The 18472-nt window shown below is 49.1% G+C and overlaps 1 protein-coding gene and 1 long non-coding RNA gene across 2 annotated transcripts in view; both read left to right on the top strand.

Annotated features, from left to right (window-relative positions):
- The window catches only part of LOC124018065, a 50533-nt gene that overhangs the window by 9697 nt on the left and 22364 nt on the right, over nt 1–18472 (top strand). The window contains exons 4-9 of the mRNA XM_046333326.1: nt 761–875; nt 1599–1714; nt 3053–3281; nt 7396–7474; nt 14762–15006; nt 15122–15461. Coding sequence (XP_046189282.1) covers nt 761–875; nt 1599–1714; nt 3053–3281; nt 7396–7474; nt 14762–15006; nt 15122–15461 — 1124 coding nt within the window. The remainder of the gene's footprint in view (nt 1–760; nt 876–1598; nt 1715–3052; nt 3282–7395; nt 7475–14761; nt 15007–15121; nt 15462–18472) is intronic.
- On the top strand, nt 1772–14949 carry LOC124018067. The gene is made up of 3 exons (XR_006835558.1): nt 1772–1796; nt 7396–7474; nt 14762–14949. It is a non-coding gene; the product is annotated as an uncharacterized LOC124018067 (long non-coding RNA).

Genomic DNA, 18472 nt, shown 5'->3' with positions numbered 1-18472 from the left:
ACGCTTCAGTTTAGTTCCAGCTCTCTCACTGAAACGCTTCAGTCTAGTTCCTGCTCTCTCACGGAAACGCTTCAGTTTAGTTCCAGCTCTCTCACTGAAAAGCTTCAGTTTAGTTCCAGCTCTCTCACTGAAAAGCTTCAGTTTAGTTCCAGCTCTCTCACTGAAACGCTTCAGTTTAGTTCCAGCTCTCTCACTGAAACGCTTCAGTTTAGTTCCAGCTCTCTCACTGAAACGCTTCAGTTTAGTTCCAGCTCTCTCACTGAAAAGCTTCAGTTTAGTTCCAGCTCTCTCACTGAAAAGCTTCAGTTTAGTTCCAGCTCTCTCACTGAAACGCTTTAGTTTAGTTCCAGCTCTCTCATAGAAACGCTTCAGTTAGTTCCAGCTCTCTCATAGAAACGCTTCAGTTAGTTCCAGCTCTCTCACGGAAACGCTTCAGTCTTGTTCCAGCTCTCTCACGGAAACGCTTCAGTCTTGTTCCAGCTCTCTCAGGGAAAAGCTTCAGTTTAGTTCCAGCTCTCTCACTGAAATTGGTTGTGTTCCTCTGCTCAGACGTTGCGTGCATCAACCAATGGTTGCGCGCCACGTCATGGACTGCGTCATGGACATCATGATGCAGTTAGCTGATATATAAAATAAGGATCCAGACGTTGTAAGATCTGGCAGGCGTCTGGGCAGAGGAACGCCCCTACGGCGTTGTTGCGGTTTTGTATGTGTTGTTACGACGCGTCGGTGATGTCATTGTCTCTTCCTCCTCTAATAGGACCATGTCCCAGTGGCCGCCTCCCCCTCAGACGACACGCCCTCCCAAGCCCCTTCCCTCTCGGACAGCAGCCTATCAGCTCACAGGTTCCTCCAGGCTGTGTTCCATAAGAAAGGTGAGTCCCCGTCCGACTAGAACAGAGATGACGGCGTTTACACTCTTAATGCTAACAGCGCTACGTAGCATCGTTGGCTACCTGGTTTACACTCTTCATGCTAACAGCGCTACGTAGCATCGTTGGCTACCTGGTTTACACTCTTAATGCTAACAGCGCTACGTAGCATCGTTGGCTACCTGGTTTACACTCTTAATGATAACAGCGCTACGTAGCATCGTTGGCTACCTGGTTTACACTCTTAATGCTAACAGCGCTACGTAGCATCGTTGGCTACCTGGTTGACACTCTTAATGCTAACAGCGCTACGTAGCATCGTTGGCTACCTGGTTTACAATCTTAATGATAACAGCACTACGTAGCATCGTTGGCTACCTGGTTTACACTCTTAATGCTAACAGCGCTACGTAGCATCGTTGGCTACCTGGTTGACACTCTTAATGCTAACAGCGCTACGTAGCATCGTTGGCTACCTGGTTTACACTCTTAATGATAACAGCACTACGTAGCATCGTTGGCTACCTGGTTTACACTCTTAATGCTAACAGCGCTACGTAGCATCGTTGGCTACCTGGTTTATACGCGCTAAGATAAATGTACGTAGACAGTGTGTTTACCTGTGATTGGCTGAGATAAATGTACGTAGACAGTGTGCTTACCTGTGATTGGCTGAGATAAATGTACGTAGACAGTGTGTTTACCTGTGATTGGCTGTCTGTCCAGAGCTGGTGTCCAGTGGAGACCCTAACGTCCCTCTGGTAGCCCAGGAACTGATGAAGAGGATGGTGAGGCAGTTTGCCATTGAGTACGCCTCCAAGACCGCCTTACCACCACCACAGGCTCACCTCTAGCCTCACTCTGACCTCGACTCACCCTAGACCTCACTCTTAGAACCCAACCAGGAGGAGGAACCCACACCAGGTAGAGAACCAACACCAGATAGAGAACCCAGGACATAGAACCAATACCAGGAAGAGAACTTAGAACCCACACCAGGTAGAGGACCCAGGACTTGTAACCCATACCAGGTAGAGAACCCACACCAGGTAGAGGACCCAACAGGACTTAGAACAAACACCAGGGAGAGAACCCAACAGGACATAGAACCAATACCAGGTAGAGAGCCCAACAGGGCTTAGAACCCACACCAGGTAGAGAGCCCAACAGGGCTTAGAACCCACACCGGGTAGAGAGCCCAACAGGGCTTAGAACCCACACCGGGCAGAGATCCCAACAGGGCTTAGAACCCACACCGGGTAGAGAGCCCAACAGGGCTTAGAACCCACACCGGGTAGAGAGCCCAACAGGGCTTAGAACCCACACCGGGCAGAGATCCCAACAGGGCTTAGAACCCACACCGGGTAGAGAGCACAACAGGGCTTAGAACCCACACCGGGTAGAGAGCGCAACAGGCCTTAGAACCCACACCAGGTGGGGTATACTACAAAGCGGGAACAATGAGTTAGCCAGCCAACTTGCCTTAACTATTTTTACATTGTTTTTTTATTTAAAGATGAGCTTAAAATGGGCAAGGTCTAATTGACTGTTTCGCTAAGCCCCGCCCTGAAATGTATAGCAACTGTAGTCGAGCCCGAAACGCATGAAGGGCAGTGGGAAACGTGTAAATAATTAAACAGCGCACCAGGTACTGATTCCTGAAATGCAGAGCCTGTTGGGAGTATTATCAGAATCACAAAACTATATTTTTGTTAGTATTTGCTAGCTCAGCTGGTTAGCTTAGCTCAGCTGGTTAGCTAGCTCAGCTGGTTAACTTAGCTCAGCTGGTTAGCTTAGAGCTAGTTAGAGCTAGCTCTTTCTTATTGACCACCAAACGTTGTTAATGCTAGCTAGCCGCTTGCTAGAACTTGTTTTCTCTAAATGGATGTTTGCTAGCTAAGATGGCTATATTAGGAATTTGAACTCATCTTGGCTGTCGACATCAGCAAACGATTTGAAAGCACTTTTATAATCCCAAAATGGGTTAGTAACTCGTACTATACAGGGTGTATTCAGTGGCTAGCCACACTACGAAACAACTTGACCAGGTTTCCCCCGTGAAGACGTTGTAGCGACAATCCACCACAACAAGAGTTTCCTGATTTAGCCGTGTTTATTTTCATTGCGTGTATTAAAAACATAGTTTGAGATCATTGTGAGGAGATTTCTCCAACGGTTAGAAGGGGAAAATGGGGTTCCGGGGGAAAACGCTGTCGGAGATTGCATCAGTATCCAAGGGAACCAGAGGTTGCATCAGTATCCAATGGAACCAGAGGTTGCATCATTTTGAACCAGAGGTTGTATCAGTATCCAAGGGAACCAGAGGTTGTATCAGTATCCAAGGGAACCAGAGGTTGCATCAGTATCCAAGGGAACCAGAGGTTGTGTCAGTATCCAAGGGAACCAGAGGTTGCATCAGTATCCAAGGGAACCAGAGGTTGTATCAGTATCCAAGGGAACCAGAGGTTGCATCAGTATCCAATGGAACCAGAGGTTGCATCAGTATCCAAGGGAACCAGAGGTTGTATCAGTATTCAATGGAACCAGAGGTTGCATCATTTTGAACCAGAGGTTGTATCAGTATCCAAGGGAACCAGAGGTTGTATCAGTATCCAAGGGAACCAGAGGTTGCATCATTTTGAACCAGAGGTTGTATCAGTATCCAAGGGAACCAGAGTTTGCATCAGTATCCAAGGGAACCAGAGGTTGCATCAGTATCCAAGGGAACCAGAGGTTGCATCCGTATCCAAGGGAACCAGAGGTTGCATCATTTTGAACCAGAGGTTGCGTCAGTATCCAAGGGAACCAGAGGTTGCATCAGTATCCAAGGGAACCAGAGGTTGCATCAGTATCCAAGGGAACCAGAGGTTGTATCAGTATCCAAGGGAACCAGAGGTTGTATCAGTATCCAAGGGAACCAGAGGTTGCATCAGTATCCAAGGGAACCAGAGGTTGCATCAGCATCCAAGAGAACCAGAGGGTTTTAGCGAAGGGTCGATTGATTCAACACCCGAAAACTCATATCTATAAGTTTCTCTTTTTTTGTTGTTGTTATTTTTAAATGAATTATTTCTCGTTGCTTATCAAAGTTGAAAAGCCGAAGAACATTAGGTACATCCTGGTACTTTCCTCAGGTGCTGGAGTTGTAGACTCCAGGACAACAGAAAGGAAGAACGCCGAACACTGCGGCTCATAGTCCCGGGTGATATTTATAACATCCGTGCTTATCAACGATACCTGGTTAACTGTTTGATCCTGCTTTGTAGTAGGCTGCTCTGGGAGAGAACCCACACCAAGGTTGAGGATTACCCAGGTCAGGATAACGTTGTTGAGGATTACCCAGGTCAGGATAACGTTGTTGAGGATACCCAGGTCAGGATAACGTTGTTGAGGATTACCCAGGTCAGGATAATGTTGTTGAGGATTACCCAGGTCAGGATAACGTTGTTGAGGATTACCCAGGTCAGGATAACGTTGTTGAGGATTACCCAGGTCAGGATAATGTTGTTGAGGATTACCCAGGTCAGGATAACGTTGTTAGCACCTGGGAGAGAACCCAGGTCAGGATAAGGTTGTTGAGGATTACCCAGGTCAGGATAACGTTGTTGAGGATTACCCAGGTCAGGATAACTTTGTTGCACCTAGGTTGAGTATTACCCAGGTCAGGATAACGTTGTTGAGGATTACCCAGGTCAGGATAACGTTGGTTGAGGATTACCCAGGTCAGGATAACGTTGTTGAGGATTACCCAGGTCAGGATAACTTTGTAGCACCCAGGTTGAGGATTAACCAGGTCAGGATAACGTTGGTTGAGGATTACCCAGGTCAGGATAACGTTGTAGCACCTGGTTGAGGATTACCCAGGTCAGGATAACGTTGTTGAGGATTACCCAGGTCAGGATAACGTTGTAGCACCCAGGTTGAGGATTACCCAGGTCAGGATAACGTAGCACCTAGGTTGAGGATTACCCAGGTCAGGATAACGTTGTTGAGGATTACCCAGGTCAGGATAACGTTGTTGAGATTACCCATGTCAGGATAACGTTTGACCTGGTTGAGGATTACCCAGGTCAGGATAACGTTGTTGAGGATTACCCAGGTCAGGATAATGTTGTTGAGGATTACCCAGGTCAGGATAACGTTGTTGAGGATTACCCAGGTCAGGATAATGTTGTAGCACCTAGGTTGAGGATTACCCAGGTCAGGATAATGTTGTTGAGGATTACCCAGGTCAAGATAACGTTGTAGCACCTAGGTTGAGGGTACCCAGGTCAGGATAACGTTGTTGCACCTAGGTTGAGGATTACCCAGGTCAGGATAACGTTGTTGAGGATTACCCAGGTCAGGATAACATTGTTGAGGATTACCCAGGTCAGGATAACGTTGTTGAGGATTACCCAGGTCAGGATAACGTTGTAGCACCTAGGTTGAGGATTACCCAGGTCAGGATAATGTTGTAGCACCTAGGTTGAGGATTACCCAGGTCAGGATAATGTTGTAGCACCTAGGTTGAGGATTACCCAGGTCAGGATAACGTTGTTGAGGATTACCCAGGTCAGGATAACGTTGTAGCTTTGGGAAATACACAGATTCATTGGGACCAGAGCCGTTGCTAACTAGCATTGCTGGTTTCATTTTTGTTTAGAATTCTTCCTCGTTTATGCAAAAGGTTATGGTATATTAGAATCCTCGTCCCATCTTTGACCTAGAACCACACCACGTATAGAACCCAACAGGACCTAGAACCAATACCAGGTAGAGAACCCAACAGGACCTAGAGCCACACCAGGTAGGGAACCCAACAGGATTGAGAACCCAACAGGACCTAGAACCAATACCAGGTAGAGAACCCAACAGGACCTAGAGCCACACCAGGTAGAGAACCCAACAGGACCTAGAACCACACCATGTAGAGAACCCAACAGGACCTAGAACCAATACCATGTAGAGAACCCAACAGGACCTAGAACCAATACCAGGTAGAGAACCCAACAGTACCTAGAACCAATACCAGGTAGAGAACCCAACAGGACCTAGAGCCACACCAGGTAGAGAACCCAACAGGACCGAGAGCCACACCAGGTAGAGAACCGAACAGGACCTAGAGCCACACCAGGTAGAGAACCCAACAGGACCTAGAGCCACACCAGGTAGAGAACCCAACAGGACCTAGAGCCACACCAGGTAGAGAACCCAACAGGACTTAGAACCACACCATGTAGAGAACCCAACAGGACCTAGAGCCACACCAGGTAGGGAACCCAACAGGACTGAGAACCCAACAGGACTTAGAACCAATACCAGGTAGAGAACCCAACAGGACCTAGAGCCACACCAGGTAGAGAACCCAACAGGACCTAGAGCTACACCAGGTAGAGAACCCAACATGACCTAGAACCCACACATTTCTAACTAGTTGCCTGACCTCTGACTAGTTGCCTGACCTCTGACTAGGTTTCTGACCTCTGACTAGGTTTCTGACCTCTGACTAGGTTTCTGACCTCTGACTAGTTGTCTGACCTCCGACTAGCTGTCTGACTAGTTGTCTGACCTCCGACTAGTTGACTAGTTGTCTGACCTCTGACTAGTTGTCTGACCTCCTACTAGCTGTCTGACTAGTTGTCTGACCTCCGACTAGTTGTCTGACCTCTGACCAGTTGCCTGACCTCTGACTAGTTGTTTGACCTCTGACTAGTTGTCTGACTAGTTGTCTGACCTCTGACTAGTTGACTAGGTGTCTGACCTCTGGCTAGTTGTCTGACTAGTTGTCTGACCTCTGACTAGTTGTCTGACCTCTGACTAGCTGTCTGATTCCTCCTCCCGTAGCGGACAGTGTGCTCAACCTCTGACTAGTTGTCTGACCTCTGACTAGTTGTCTGACCTCTGACTAGTTGTCTGATTCCTCCTCCCGTAGCGGACAGTGTGCTCAACCTCTGACTAGTTGTCTGACCTCCGACTAGTTGTCTGACCTCTGACCAGTTGCCTGACCTCTGACTAGTTGTTTGACCTCTGACTAGTTGTCTGACTAGTTGTCTGACCTCTGACTAGTTGACTAGGTGTCTGACCTCTGGCTAGTTGTCTGACTAGTTGTCTGACCTCTGACTAGTTGTCTGACCTCTGACTAGCTGTCTGATTCCTCCTCCCGTAGCGGACAGTGTGCTCAACCTCTGACGAGTTGTCTGACCTCTAGGTGTCTGACCTCTGACTAGTTGTCTGACTAGGTGTCTGACCTCTGACTAGTTGACTGACTAGGTGTCTGACCTCTGACTAGGTGTCTGACTAGGTGTCTGACTAGGTGTCTGACCTCTGACTAGTTGTCTGACCTCGGACTAGTTGTCTGACTAGTTGTCTGACCTCTGACTAGTTGTCTGACCTCTGATTAGTTGTCTGACTAGGTGTCTGACCTCTGATTAGTTGTCTGACTAGGTGTCTGACCTCTGACTAGGTGTCTGACTAGTTGTCTGACTAGGTGTCTGACCTCTGACTAGTTGTCTGACTAGTTGTCTGATTCCTTCTCCCGTAGCGGACAGTGTGCTCGACCTCTCCAAGCGGAACTCTGCCAGCTCGGCGTCCACGTCACCCACCATTCACAAAGCCTCAGGGTGAGTGTCTCTCCTCTCATTGGTCCATAATGTCCATACTAGCACGATACTTAGTATGCATAGCCGATAGATGCCGTCGTTACTATTTACCATGCATTGACAATACAATATTTCACTATTTAGCCTGTACGGCAAAACCACAACATAATTCACAGTAGTGGGACAGTGTTAGGTGGTCTGTACCAGGAGACTGTCTGTAGTGGGACAGTGTTAGGTGGTCTGTATCAGTAGACTGTCTGTCTGTTAGGTGGTGGTATCAGTAGACTGTCTGTAGTGGGACAGTGTTAGGTGGTCTGTATCAGTAGACTGTCTGTCTATTGGTCGATGTAGTGGGACAGTGTTAGGTGGTCTGTATCAGTAGACTGTCTGTCTAGTGGTGGATGTAGTGGGACAGTGTTAGGTGGTCTGTATCAGTAGACTGTCTGTAGTGGGACAGTGTTAGGTGGGACTGTCTGTAGTGTGTTAGGTGGTCTGTATCAGTAGACTGTCTGTAGTGGGACAGTGTTAGGTGGTCTGTATCAGTAGACTGTCTGTCTATTGGTCGATGTAGTGGGACAGTGTTAGGTGGTCTGTATCAGTAGACTGTCTGTCTAGTGGTGGATGTAGTGGGACAGTGTTAGGTGGTCTGTATCAGTAGACTGTCTGGTGGTGGATGTAGTGGGACAGTGTTAGGTGGTCTGTATCAGTAGACTGTCTAGTGGTGGATGTAGTGGGACAGTGTTAGGTGGTCTGTACCAGTAGACTGTCTGTCTAGTGGTGGATGTAGTGGGACAGTGTTAGGTGGTCTGTATCAGTAGACTGTCTGTCTGGTGGTGGATGTAGTGGGACAGTGTTAGGTGGTCTGTATCAGTAGACTGTCTGTCTAGTGGTAGATGTAGTGGGACAGTGTTAGGTGGTCTGTATCAGTAGACTGTCTAGTGGTGGATGTAGTGGGACAGTGTTAGGTGGTCTGTACCAGTAGACTGTCTGTCTGATGGTGGATGTAGTGGGACAGTGTTAGGTGGTCTGTATCAGTAGACTGTCTGTCTGATGGTGGATGTAGTGGGACAGTGTTAGGTGGTCTGTATCAGTAGACTGTCTAGTGGTGGATGTAGTGGGACAGTGTTAGGTGGTCTGTATCAGTAGACTGTCTAGTGGTGGATGTAGTGGGACAGTGTTAGGTGGTCTGTATCAGTAGACTGTCTAGTGGTGGATGTAGTGGGACAGTGTTAGGTGGTCTGTATCAGTAGACTGTCTAGTGGTGGATGTAGTGGGACAGTGTTAGGTGGTCTGTATCAGTAGACTGTCTGTCTAGTGGTAGATGTAGTGGGACAGTGTTAGGTGGTCTGTACCAGTAGACTGTCTGTCTAGTGGTGGATGTAGTGGGACAGTGTTAGGTGGTCTGTACCAGTAGACTGTCTGTCTGGTGGTGGATGTAGTGGGACAGTGTTAGGTGGTCTGTATCAGTAGACTGTCTGTCTAGTGGTGGATGTAGTGGGACAGTGTTAGGTGGTCTGTATCAGTAGACTGTCTGTCTAGTGGTGGATGTAGTGGGACAGTGTTAGGTGGTCTGTATCGGTAGACTGTCTGTCTAGTGGTGGATGTAGTGGGACAGTGTTAGGTGGTCTGTATCAGTAGACTGTCTGTCTAGTGGTGGATGTAGTGGGACAGTGTTAGGTGGTCTGTATCAGTAGACTGTCTGTACTGGGACAGTGTTAGGTGGTCTGTATCAGTAGACGGTCTAGTGGTGGATGTAGTGGGACAGTGTTAGGTGGTCTGTACCAGGAGACTGTCTGTCTAGTGGTGGATGTAGTGGGACAGTGTTAGGTGGTCTGTATCAGTAGACTGTCTGTCTAGTGGTGGATGTAGTGGGACAGTGTTAGGTGGTCTGTATCAGTAGACTGTCTGTGTAGTGGTGGATGTAGTGGGACAGTGTTAGGTGGTCTGTATCAGTAGACTGTCTGTCTAGTGGTGGATGTAGTGGGACAGTGTTAGGTGGTCTGTATCAGTAGACTGTCTAGTGGTGGATGTAGTGGGACAGTGTTAGGTGGTCTGTATCAGTAGACTGTCTGTCTGGTGGTGGATGTAGTGGGACAGTGTTAGGTGGTCTGTATCAGTAGACTGTCTAGTGGTGGATGTAGTGGGACAGTGTTAGGTGGTCTGTACCAGTAGACTGTCTGTCTGTCTGATGGTGGATGTAGTGGGACAGTGTTAGGTGGTCTGTATCAGTAGACTGTCTGTCTGTGGTGGATGTAGTGGGACAGTGTTAGGTGGTCTGTATCAGTAGACTGTCTGTCTGTTAGTGGTGGATGTCTAGTGGTGGATGTGGGACAGTGTTAGGTGGTCTGTATCAGTAGACTGTCTAGTGGTGGATGTAGTGGGACAGTGTTAGGTGGTCTGTATCAGTAGACTGTCTGTCTAGTGGTGGATGTAGTGGGACAGTGTTAGGTGGTCTGTATCAGTAGACTGTCTAGTGGTGGATGTAGTGGGACAGTGTTAGGTGGTCTGTACCAGTAGACTGTCTGTCTGTCTGATGGTGGATGTAGTGGGACAGTGTTAGGTGGTCTGTACCAGTAGACTGTCTGTCTAGTGGTGGATGTAGTGGGACAGTGTTAGGTGGTCTGTATCAGTAGACTGTCTGTCTAGTGGTGGATGTAGTGGGACAGTGTTAGGTGGTCTGTATCAGTAGACTGTCTGTCTAGTGGTGGATGTAGTGGGACAGTGTTAGGTGGTCTGTATCAGTAGACTGTCTGTCTTGTGGTGGATGTAGTGGGACAGTGTTAGGTGGTCTGTGTCTGTCTATCAGTGTTAGGTGGTCTGTCTGTAGACTTGTGGTGGATGTAGTGGGACAGTGTTAGGTGGTCTGTATCAGTAGACTGTCTGTCTAGTGGTGGATGTAGTGGGACAGTGTTAGGTGGTCTGTATCAGTAGACTGTCTGGTGGTGGATGTAGTGGGACAGTGTTAGGTGGTCTGTATCAGTAGACTGTCTGTGGTGGATGTGTAGTGGGACAGTGTTAGGTGGTCTGTATCAGTAGACTGTCTGTCTAGTGGTGGATATAGTGGGACAGTGTTAGGTGGTCTGTATCAGTAGACTGTCTGTCTAGTGGTGGATGTAGTGGGACAGTGTTAGGTGGTCTGTATCAGTAGACTGTCTGTCTGGTGGTGGATGTAGTGGGACAGTGTTAGGTGGTCTGTATCAGTAGACTGTCTGATGGTGGATGTAGTGGGACAGTGTTAGGTGGTCTGTATCAGTAGACTGTCTGGTGGTGGATGTAGTGGGACAGTGTTAGGTGGTCTGTATCAGTAGACTGTCTGGTGGTGGATGTAGTGGGACAGTGTTAGGTGGTCTGTATCAGTAGACTGTCTGTCTAGTGGTGGATGTAGTGGGACAGTGTTAGGTGGTCTGTATCAGTAGACTGTCTGTCTAGTGGTGGATGTAGTGGGACAGTGTTAGATGGTCTGTATCAGTAGACTGTCTAGTGGTGGATGTAGTGGGACAGTGTTAGGTGGTCTGTACCAGTAGACTGTCTGTCTGTAGATGTAGTGGGACTGTTAGGTGGTCTGTATCTATGGTGGATGTAGTGGGACAGTGTTAGGTGGTCTGTATCAGTAGACTGTCTGTCTAGTGGTGGATGTAGTGGGACAGTGTTAGGTGGTCTGTATCAGTAGACTGTCTGTCTAGTGGTGGATGTAGTGGGACAGTGTTAGGTGGTCTGTATCAGTGACTGTCTAGTGGTGGATGTAGTGGGACAGTGTTAGGTGGTCTGTATCAGTAGACTGTCTGTCTTGTGGTGGATGTAGTGGGACAGTGTTAGGTGGTCTGTATCAGTAGACTGTCTGTCTAGTGGTGGATGTAGTGGGACAGTGTTAGGTGGTCTGTATCAGTAGACTGTCTGTCTAGTGGTGGATGTAGTGGGACAGTGTTAGGTGGTCTGTATCAGTAGACTGTCTGTCTAGTGGTGGATGTAGTGGGACAGTGTTAGGTGGTCTGTATCAGTAGACTGTCTGTCTGGAGTGGTACATGTAGTGGGACAGTGTTAGGGTGGTCTGTACCAGTAGACTGTCTGTCTAGTGGTGGATGTAGTGGGACAGTGTTAGGTGGTCTGTATCAGTAGACTGTCTGTCTAGTGGTGGATGTAGTGGGACAGTGTTAGGTGGTCTGTATCAGTAGACTGTCTAGTGGTGGATGTAGTGGGACAGTGTTAGGTGGTCTGTATCAGTAGACTGTCTGTCTAGTGGTGGATGTAGTGGGACAGTGTTAGGTGGTCTGTATCAGTAGACTGTCTAGTGGTGGATGTAGTGGGACAGTGTTAGGTGGTCTGTATCAGTAGACTGTCTGTCTGAGTGGTGGATGTAGTGGGACAGTGTTAGGTGGTCTGTATCAGTAGACTGTCTGTCTAGTGGTGGATGTAGTGGGACAGTGTTAGGTGGTCTGTATCAGTAGACTGTCTAGTGGTGGATGTAGTGGGACAGTGTTAGGTGGTCTGTATCAGTAGACTGTCTAGTGGTGGATGTAGTGGGACAGTGTTAGGTGGTCTGTATCAGTAGACTGTCTGTCTAGTGGTGGATGTAGTGGGACAGTGTTAGGTGGTCTGTATCAGTAGACTGTCTGTCTAGTGGTGGATGTAGTGGGACAGTGTTAGGTGGTCTGTATCAGTAGACTGTCTAGTGGTGGATGTAGTGGGACAGTGTTAGGTGGTCTGTATCAGTAGACTGTCTGTCTAGTGGTGGATGTAGTGGGACAGTGTTAGGTGGTCTGTACCAGGAGACTGTCTAGTGGTGGATGTAGTGGGACAGTGTTAGGTGGTCTGTACCAGTAGACTGTCTGTCTAGTGGTGGATGTAGTGGGACAGTGTTAGGTGGTCTGTATCAGTAGACTGTCTGTCTAGTGGTGGATGTAGTGGGACAGTGTTAGGTGGTCTGTATCAGTAGACTGTCTGTGTAGTGGTGGATGTAGTGGGACAGTGTTAGGTGGTCTGTATCAGTAGACTGTCTGTCTGGTGGTGGATGTAGTGGGACAGTGTTAGGTGGTCTGTATCAGTAGACTGTCTGTCTGGTGGTGGATGTAGTGGGACAGTGTTAGGTGGTCTGTATCAGTAGACTGTCTAGTGGTGGATGTAGTGGGACAGTGTTAGGTGGTCTGTATCAGTAGACTGTCTGTCTAGTGGTGGATGTAGTGGGACAGTGTTAGGTGGTCTGTACCAGTAGACTGTCTGTCTAGTGGTGGATGTAGTGGGACAGTGTTAGGTGGTCTGTATCAGTAGACTGTCTGTCTAGTGGTGGATGTAGTGGGACAGTGTTAGGTGGTCTGTACCTGTGGTGGATGTAGTGTTAGACTGTCTAGTGGTGGATGTAGTGGGACAGTGTTAGGTGGTCTGTATCAGTAGACTGTCTAGTGGTGGATGTAGTGGGACAGTGTTAGGTGGTCTGTATCAGTAGACTGTCTAGTGGTGGATGTAGTGGGACAGTGTTAGGTGGTCTGTATCAGTAGACTGTCTGTCTAGTGGTGGATGTAGTGGGACAGTGTTAGGTGGTCTGTATCAGTAGACTGTCTGTCTAGTGGTGGATGTAGTGGGACAGTGTTAGGTGGTCTGTATCAGTAGACTGTCTAGTGGTGGATGTAGTGGGACAGTGTTAGGTGGTCTGTATCAGTAGACTGTCTGTCTAGTGGTGGATGTAGTGGGACAGTGTTAGGTGGTCTGTATCAGTAGACTGTCTAGTGGTGGATGTAGTGGGACAGTGTTAGGTGGTCTGTATCAGTAGACTGTCTGTCTAGTGGTGGATGTAGTGGGACAGTGTTAGGTGGTCTGTATCAGTAGACTGTCTGTCTAGTGGTGGATGTAGTGGGACAGTGTTAGGTGGTCTGTATCAGTAGACTGTCTGTCTAGTGGTGGATGTAGTGGGACAGTGTTAGGTGGTCTGTATCAGTAGACTGTCTAGTGGTGGATGTAGTGGGACAGTGTTAGGTGGTCTGTATCAGTAGACTGTCTGTCTAGTGGTGGATGTAGTGGGACAGTGTTAGGTGGTCTGTACCAGTAGACTGTCTGTCTAGTGGTGGATGTAGTGGGACAGTGTTAGGTGGTCTGTATCAGTAGACTGTCTGTCTAGTGGTGGATGTAGTGGGACAGTGTTAGGTGGTCTGTATCAGTAGACTGTCTAGTGGTGGATGTAGTGGGACAGTGTTAGGTGGTCTGTATCAGTAGACTGTCTGTCTAGTGGTGTGGTGGAGTGTAGTGGGACAGTGTAGTGGGACAGTGTTAGGTGGTCTGTATCAGTAGACTGTCTGGTGGTGGATGTAGTGGGACAGTGTTAGGTGGTCTGTATCAGTAGACTGTCTGTCTAGTGGTAGATGTAGTGGGACAGTGTTAGGTGGTCTGTACCAGTAGACTGTCTGTCTAGTGGTGGATGTAGTGGGACAGTGTTAGGTGGTCTGTACCAGTAGACTGTCTGTCTAGTGGTGGATGTAGTGGGACAGTGTTAGGTGGTCTGTATCAGTAGACTGTCTGTCTAGTGGTGGATGTAGTGGGACAGTGTTAGGTGGTCTGTATCATTAGACTGTCTCTCTAGTGGTGGATGAATTGGGACAGTGCTCTGGTATCAGTATAGCCAGGCTGTAGACTGTCTAGTGGTGGATGAATTGGGACAGTCCTCTGGTATCAGTATAGCAGTGTTAGCTGTAGACTGTCTAGAGGTGGATGAATTGGGACAGTCCTCTGGTATCAGTATAGCTAGGCTGTAGACTGTCTAGTGGTGGATGAATTGGGACAGTCCTCTGGTATCAGTATAGCCAGGCTGTAGACTGTCTAGTGGTGGATGAATTGGGACATTCCTCTGGTATCAGTATACTGTCTGTAACGTCACAGTCTGGATCGTTCCTGTTTCCTAATGACGTTGTGGATCGGAAATCCTTTAACCAAAATACTGGACAGGGATGAACTACTCTGCAAACCTGTCTTCAATGTGACAGTCGCACAGAGATGATGTCACTGCCTCTCTTCGTGCGACAGTCGCACAGAGATGATGTCATTCCCTTTCTTTATATGACAGTCGCACAGAGATGATGTCACTGCCTCTCTTCGTGTGTCAGTCGCACAGAGATGATGTCACCCCTTTTCTTCATATGACAGTCGCACAGAGATGATGTCACTGCCTCTCTTCGTGCGACAGTCACGCAGAGATGTCACTCAACGACAATGCTGTCACAGATGACGTCGGCTCATGACAGACCGTGTACAGCACGACATAAAGGAGTCAACCCTCTCCCCTTCCCCGATCCTGACGGTGGTGTTTGGTCCTCCCCCCACTAGGAGGCAGCAGCAGCGTTGGGGAGCAGCCGGGGCGTACCAGACCGAGGAACACCATGCCCAGAGGTCCAGTGAGCTGTCTGTGGGGCTGCTGTCCAAGGCTCTGAGAGACGTGAGGTCTGGTCGTCTCCGGGAGAACAGAGCTGCCCTTCTCTACGGGATCCCCCTTGAAATCTTGCGCTCAGAGCTGGGGGAGGATGTGACCTCACAGGATGTGACCTCACAGGATGTGGCGGGGACGTGTTACGGTGAGGAGGTGCGGCTGGTGTTGCAGAGGGTGGCGGCCTGGGCGGAGCTGGGAGCGAGGGAGGAGAACGGAGAGATGCTCTTTAGGTTCCCTCCTCTTCGTCTTGTCTGACCCAGCGTGGCCTGCAGAGGGTTTTGTCCCGGTCTCTACCCCCCAGCTCAGAGAGGAGCTTCACCTCCGTATCCCCCAGGTCAGATCGCGCTCCAGACCAGCTCCCCCTCTCCCTGAGCCTTGCAGCCTGGCTGAGCCCCTGCACTACCACCCCCCACCACACCATGGCACCACCACCACTAATATCGCTGCCACCTCTTCCTCTCTGCTGAGACTTCACCGCTCCCTCCTGCCCTCCCTCGACCTGCCTGACCTCTCACCCCACCACCGCTGCTCCTCATTGGACGATCCTGAGGAAGGGGCGGAGCATAGCGGGGAGAACAAGCAGTCCAGGAAGAAGCGCGGGCGCTGTACCGGCAGTGTTACGACCACGACCTGCTAGAGGAGGCTATCACCATGGTGATGGGGGGCAGGATGAGCGTTTCCAAGGCCCAGGTGGTTTATGGGATACCTCACAGCACGCTGGAGTACAAGGTCAAAGAGCGCAACGGAACCCTCAAGATACCGCCCAAGAGGAGGCCCGTCATCGTCACGACTGTCTAGTGGTGACCGCACGGCAACCTCCAGACCCTGCCGGGTTCCACCGACTCAGGGACTAACGCTGCCACCAACAGGTTCTAGACTACAGAGTATTCGAGTCTAGAACCGACAACACTTGAACTCCTCTCGACCTCCAACAGAACATGAGAATGTTTTGTGGATCTGGGTCCAATACAGATTTCATAAATACTTCATAAATGTCATAAATACTTGGTGCGCTTGGTTTGTTTTCGCTTGACTGGCAATGTTTGTAGATTTCTGGACTTCTGGTACCATTTGTTGCCTAATCGAGGTAAATCGAACACACCTCCATCTATTTGACCAATGTATCATATTGACCCCCCATGGACTGTGTGTCCATGCAGACCAGGTTATATTACCCAGGTCACTGTGTGTCCATGCAGACCAGGTTATATTACCCAGGTCACTGTGTGTCCATGCAGACCAGGTTATATTACCCAGGTCACTGTGTGTCCATGCAGACCAGGTTATATTACCCAGGTCACTGTGTGTCCATGCAGACCAGGTTATATTACCCAGGTCACTGTGTGTCCATGCAGACCAGGTTATATTACCCAGGTCACTGTGTGTCCATGCAGACCAGGTTATATTACCCAGGTCACTGTGTGTCCATGCAGACCAGGTTATATTACCCAGGTCACTGTGTGTCCATGCAGACCAGGTTATATTACCCAGGTCACTGTGTGTCCATGCAGACCAGGTTATATTACCCAGGTCACTGTGTGTCCATGCAGACCAGGTTATATTACCCAGGTCACTGTGTGTCCATGCAGACCAGGTTATATTACTTGCGGTCACTGTGTGTCCATGCAGACCAGACCAGGTTATATTACCCAGGTCACTGTGTGTCCATGCAGACCAGACCAGGTTATATTACCCAGGTCACTGTGTGTCCATGCAGACCAGGTTATATTACCCAGGTCACTGTGTGTCATGCAGCCAGACCAGGTTATATTACAGCCAGGTCACTGTGTGTCCATGCAGACCAGGTTATATTACCCAGGTCACTCCCCTGTCCATGCAGACCAGGTTATATTACCCAGGTCACTGTGTGTCCATGCAGACCAGGTTATATTACCCAGGTCACTGTGAGTCCATGCAGACCAGGTTATATTACCCAGGTCACTGTGTGTCCATGCAGACCAGGTTATATTACCCAGGTCACCCTGTGGGTCCATGCAGACCAGGTTATATTACCCAGGTCACTGTGTGTCCATGCAGAACAGGTTATATTGGGTCCCAGGTCACTGTGTGTCCATGCAGACCAGGTTTGTATTACCCAGGTCACTGTGTGTCCATGCAGACCAGACCAGGTTATATTACCCAGGTCACTGTGTGTCCATGCAGACCAGGTTATATTACCCAGGTCACTGTGTGTCCATGCAGACCAGGTTATATTACCCAGGTCACTGTGTGTCCATGCAGACCAGGTTATATTACCCAGGTCACTGTGTGTCCATGCAGACCAGGTTATATTACCCAGGTCACTGTGTGTCCATGCAGACCAGGTTATATTACCCAGGTCACTGTGTGTCCATGCAGACCAGGTTATATTACCCAGGTCACTGTGTGTCCATGCAGACCAGACCAGGTTATATTACCCAGGTCACTGTGTGTCCATGCAGACCAGGTTATATTACCCAGGTCACTGTGTGTCCATGCAGACCAGGTTATATTACCCAGGTCACTGTGTGTCCATGCAGACCAGGTTATATTACCCAGAAATAGACTATAAAACGATAACGTCACTTTTCACGTCAGGTGTCTTTTTGTACAATTTATTTTGACCCCTTTTTTCTCCCCGATTGGTAGTTACAGTCTTGTCTCATCGCTGCAACTCCCCGGTCGGAGAGCCGTGCGTCCCCCCCGAAACACGACCCCAACCAACTGCTTCTTTGACACAGCGCACATCCAACCCGGAAGCCAGCCGCACCAATGTGTCGGAGGAAACACCGTTTACACCTGGTGAGCGTGTCAGTGTGCACTACGCCCGGGCCCGTCACAGGGGTCGCTAGAGCGCGATGGGACAAGGATATCCCAGCCGGTCAAAACCCTCCCCTAACCCGGACGACGCCCCATGGACCTCCCGGTCGCGGCCGCCTGTGACAGAACCCGGGCTCGATCCCAGAATCTGTGGTGGCCTTAGACCACTGCGTCACCAGGAGGCCCGGCCCCTAAGTCAAGTGTATTTTAAATCCAATCTTCAGGTCAGCGGCTTGTCCATGTCTACCTGGTAGTTTGTCCCTGGTTTTTTAAATTAAATTTTACCTTTATTTAACTAGGCAAGTCGGTTAAGAACAAATTCTTATTTTCAATGACGGCCTAGGAACAGTGGGTTAACTGCCTGTTCAGGGGCAGAACGACAGATTTGTACCTTGTCAGCTCAGGGGTTTGAACTTGCAACCTAGTCCAACGCTCTAACCACTAGGCTACCCTGCCGCCTCTACACTCTAACCACTAGGCTACCCTGCCGCCTCTACACTCTAACCACTAGGCTACCCTGCCGCCTCTACACTCTCTACACTAGAGTCTAACCACTAGGCTACCTACCTCCTCTACACTCTAACCACTAGGCTACCACTAGGCCAGAGAGTCCACTGTACTGGACCTAGTTAAAGATTCATTGTATACGGATGTTATATACAGCGTTGATCCTCTGTCTTATAAATGTTCCTCACTGCTGCTGTAAACTCCCATCTCTCTCTGTTTTCTATCATCTCTGGTATTGGGCATCTCAGAAGGAGCCGTTGTATTTAGCTATTGATCCCTCTGTTTTTTATCATCTCTGGTATTGG

This window comes from Oncorhynchus gorbuscha, unplaced genomic scaffold, assembly GCF_021184085.1.
Source record: "Oncorhynchus gorbuscha isolate QuinsamMale2020 ecotype Even-year unplaced genomic scaffold, OgorEven_v1.0 Un_scaffold_387, whole genome shotgun sequence".
NCBI lineage: Eukaryota > Metazoa > Chordata > Actinopteri > Salmoniformes > Salmonidae > Oncorhynchus > Oncorhynchus gorbuscha.
The sequence above is the reverse complement of the archived record's forward strand: the minus strand, read 5'-3'. Positions and strand labels throughout refer to the sequence as shown.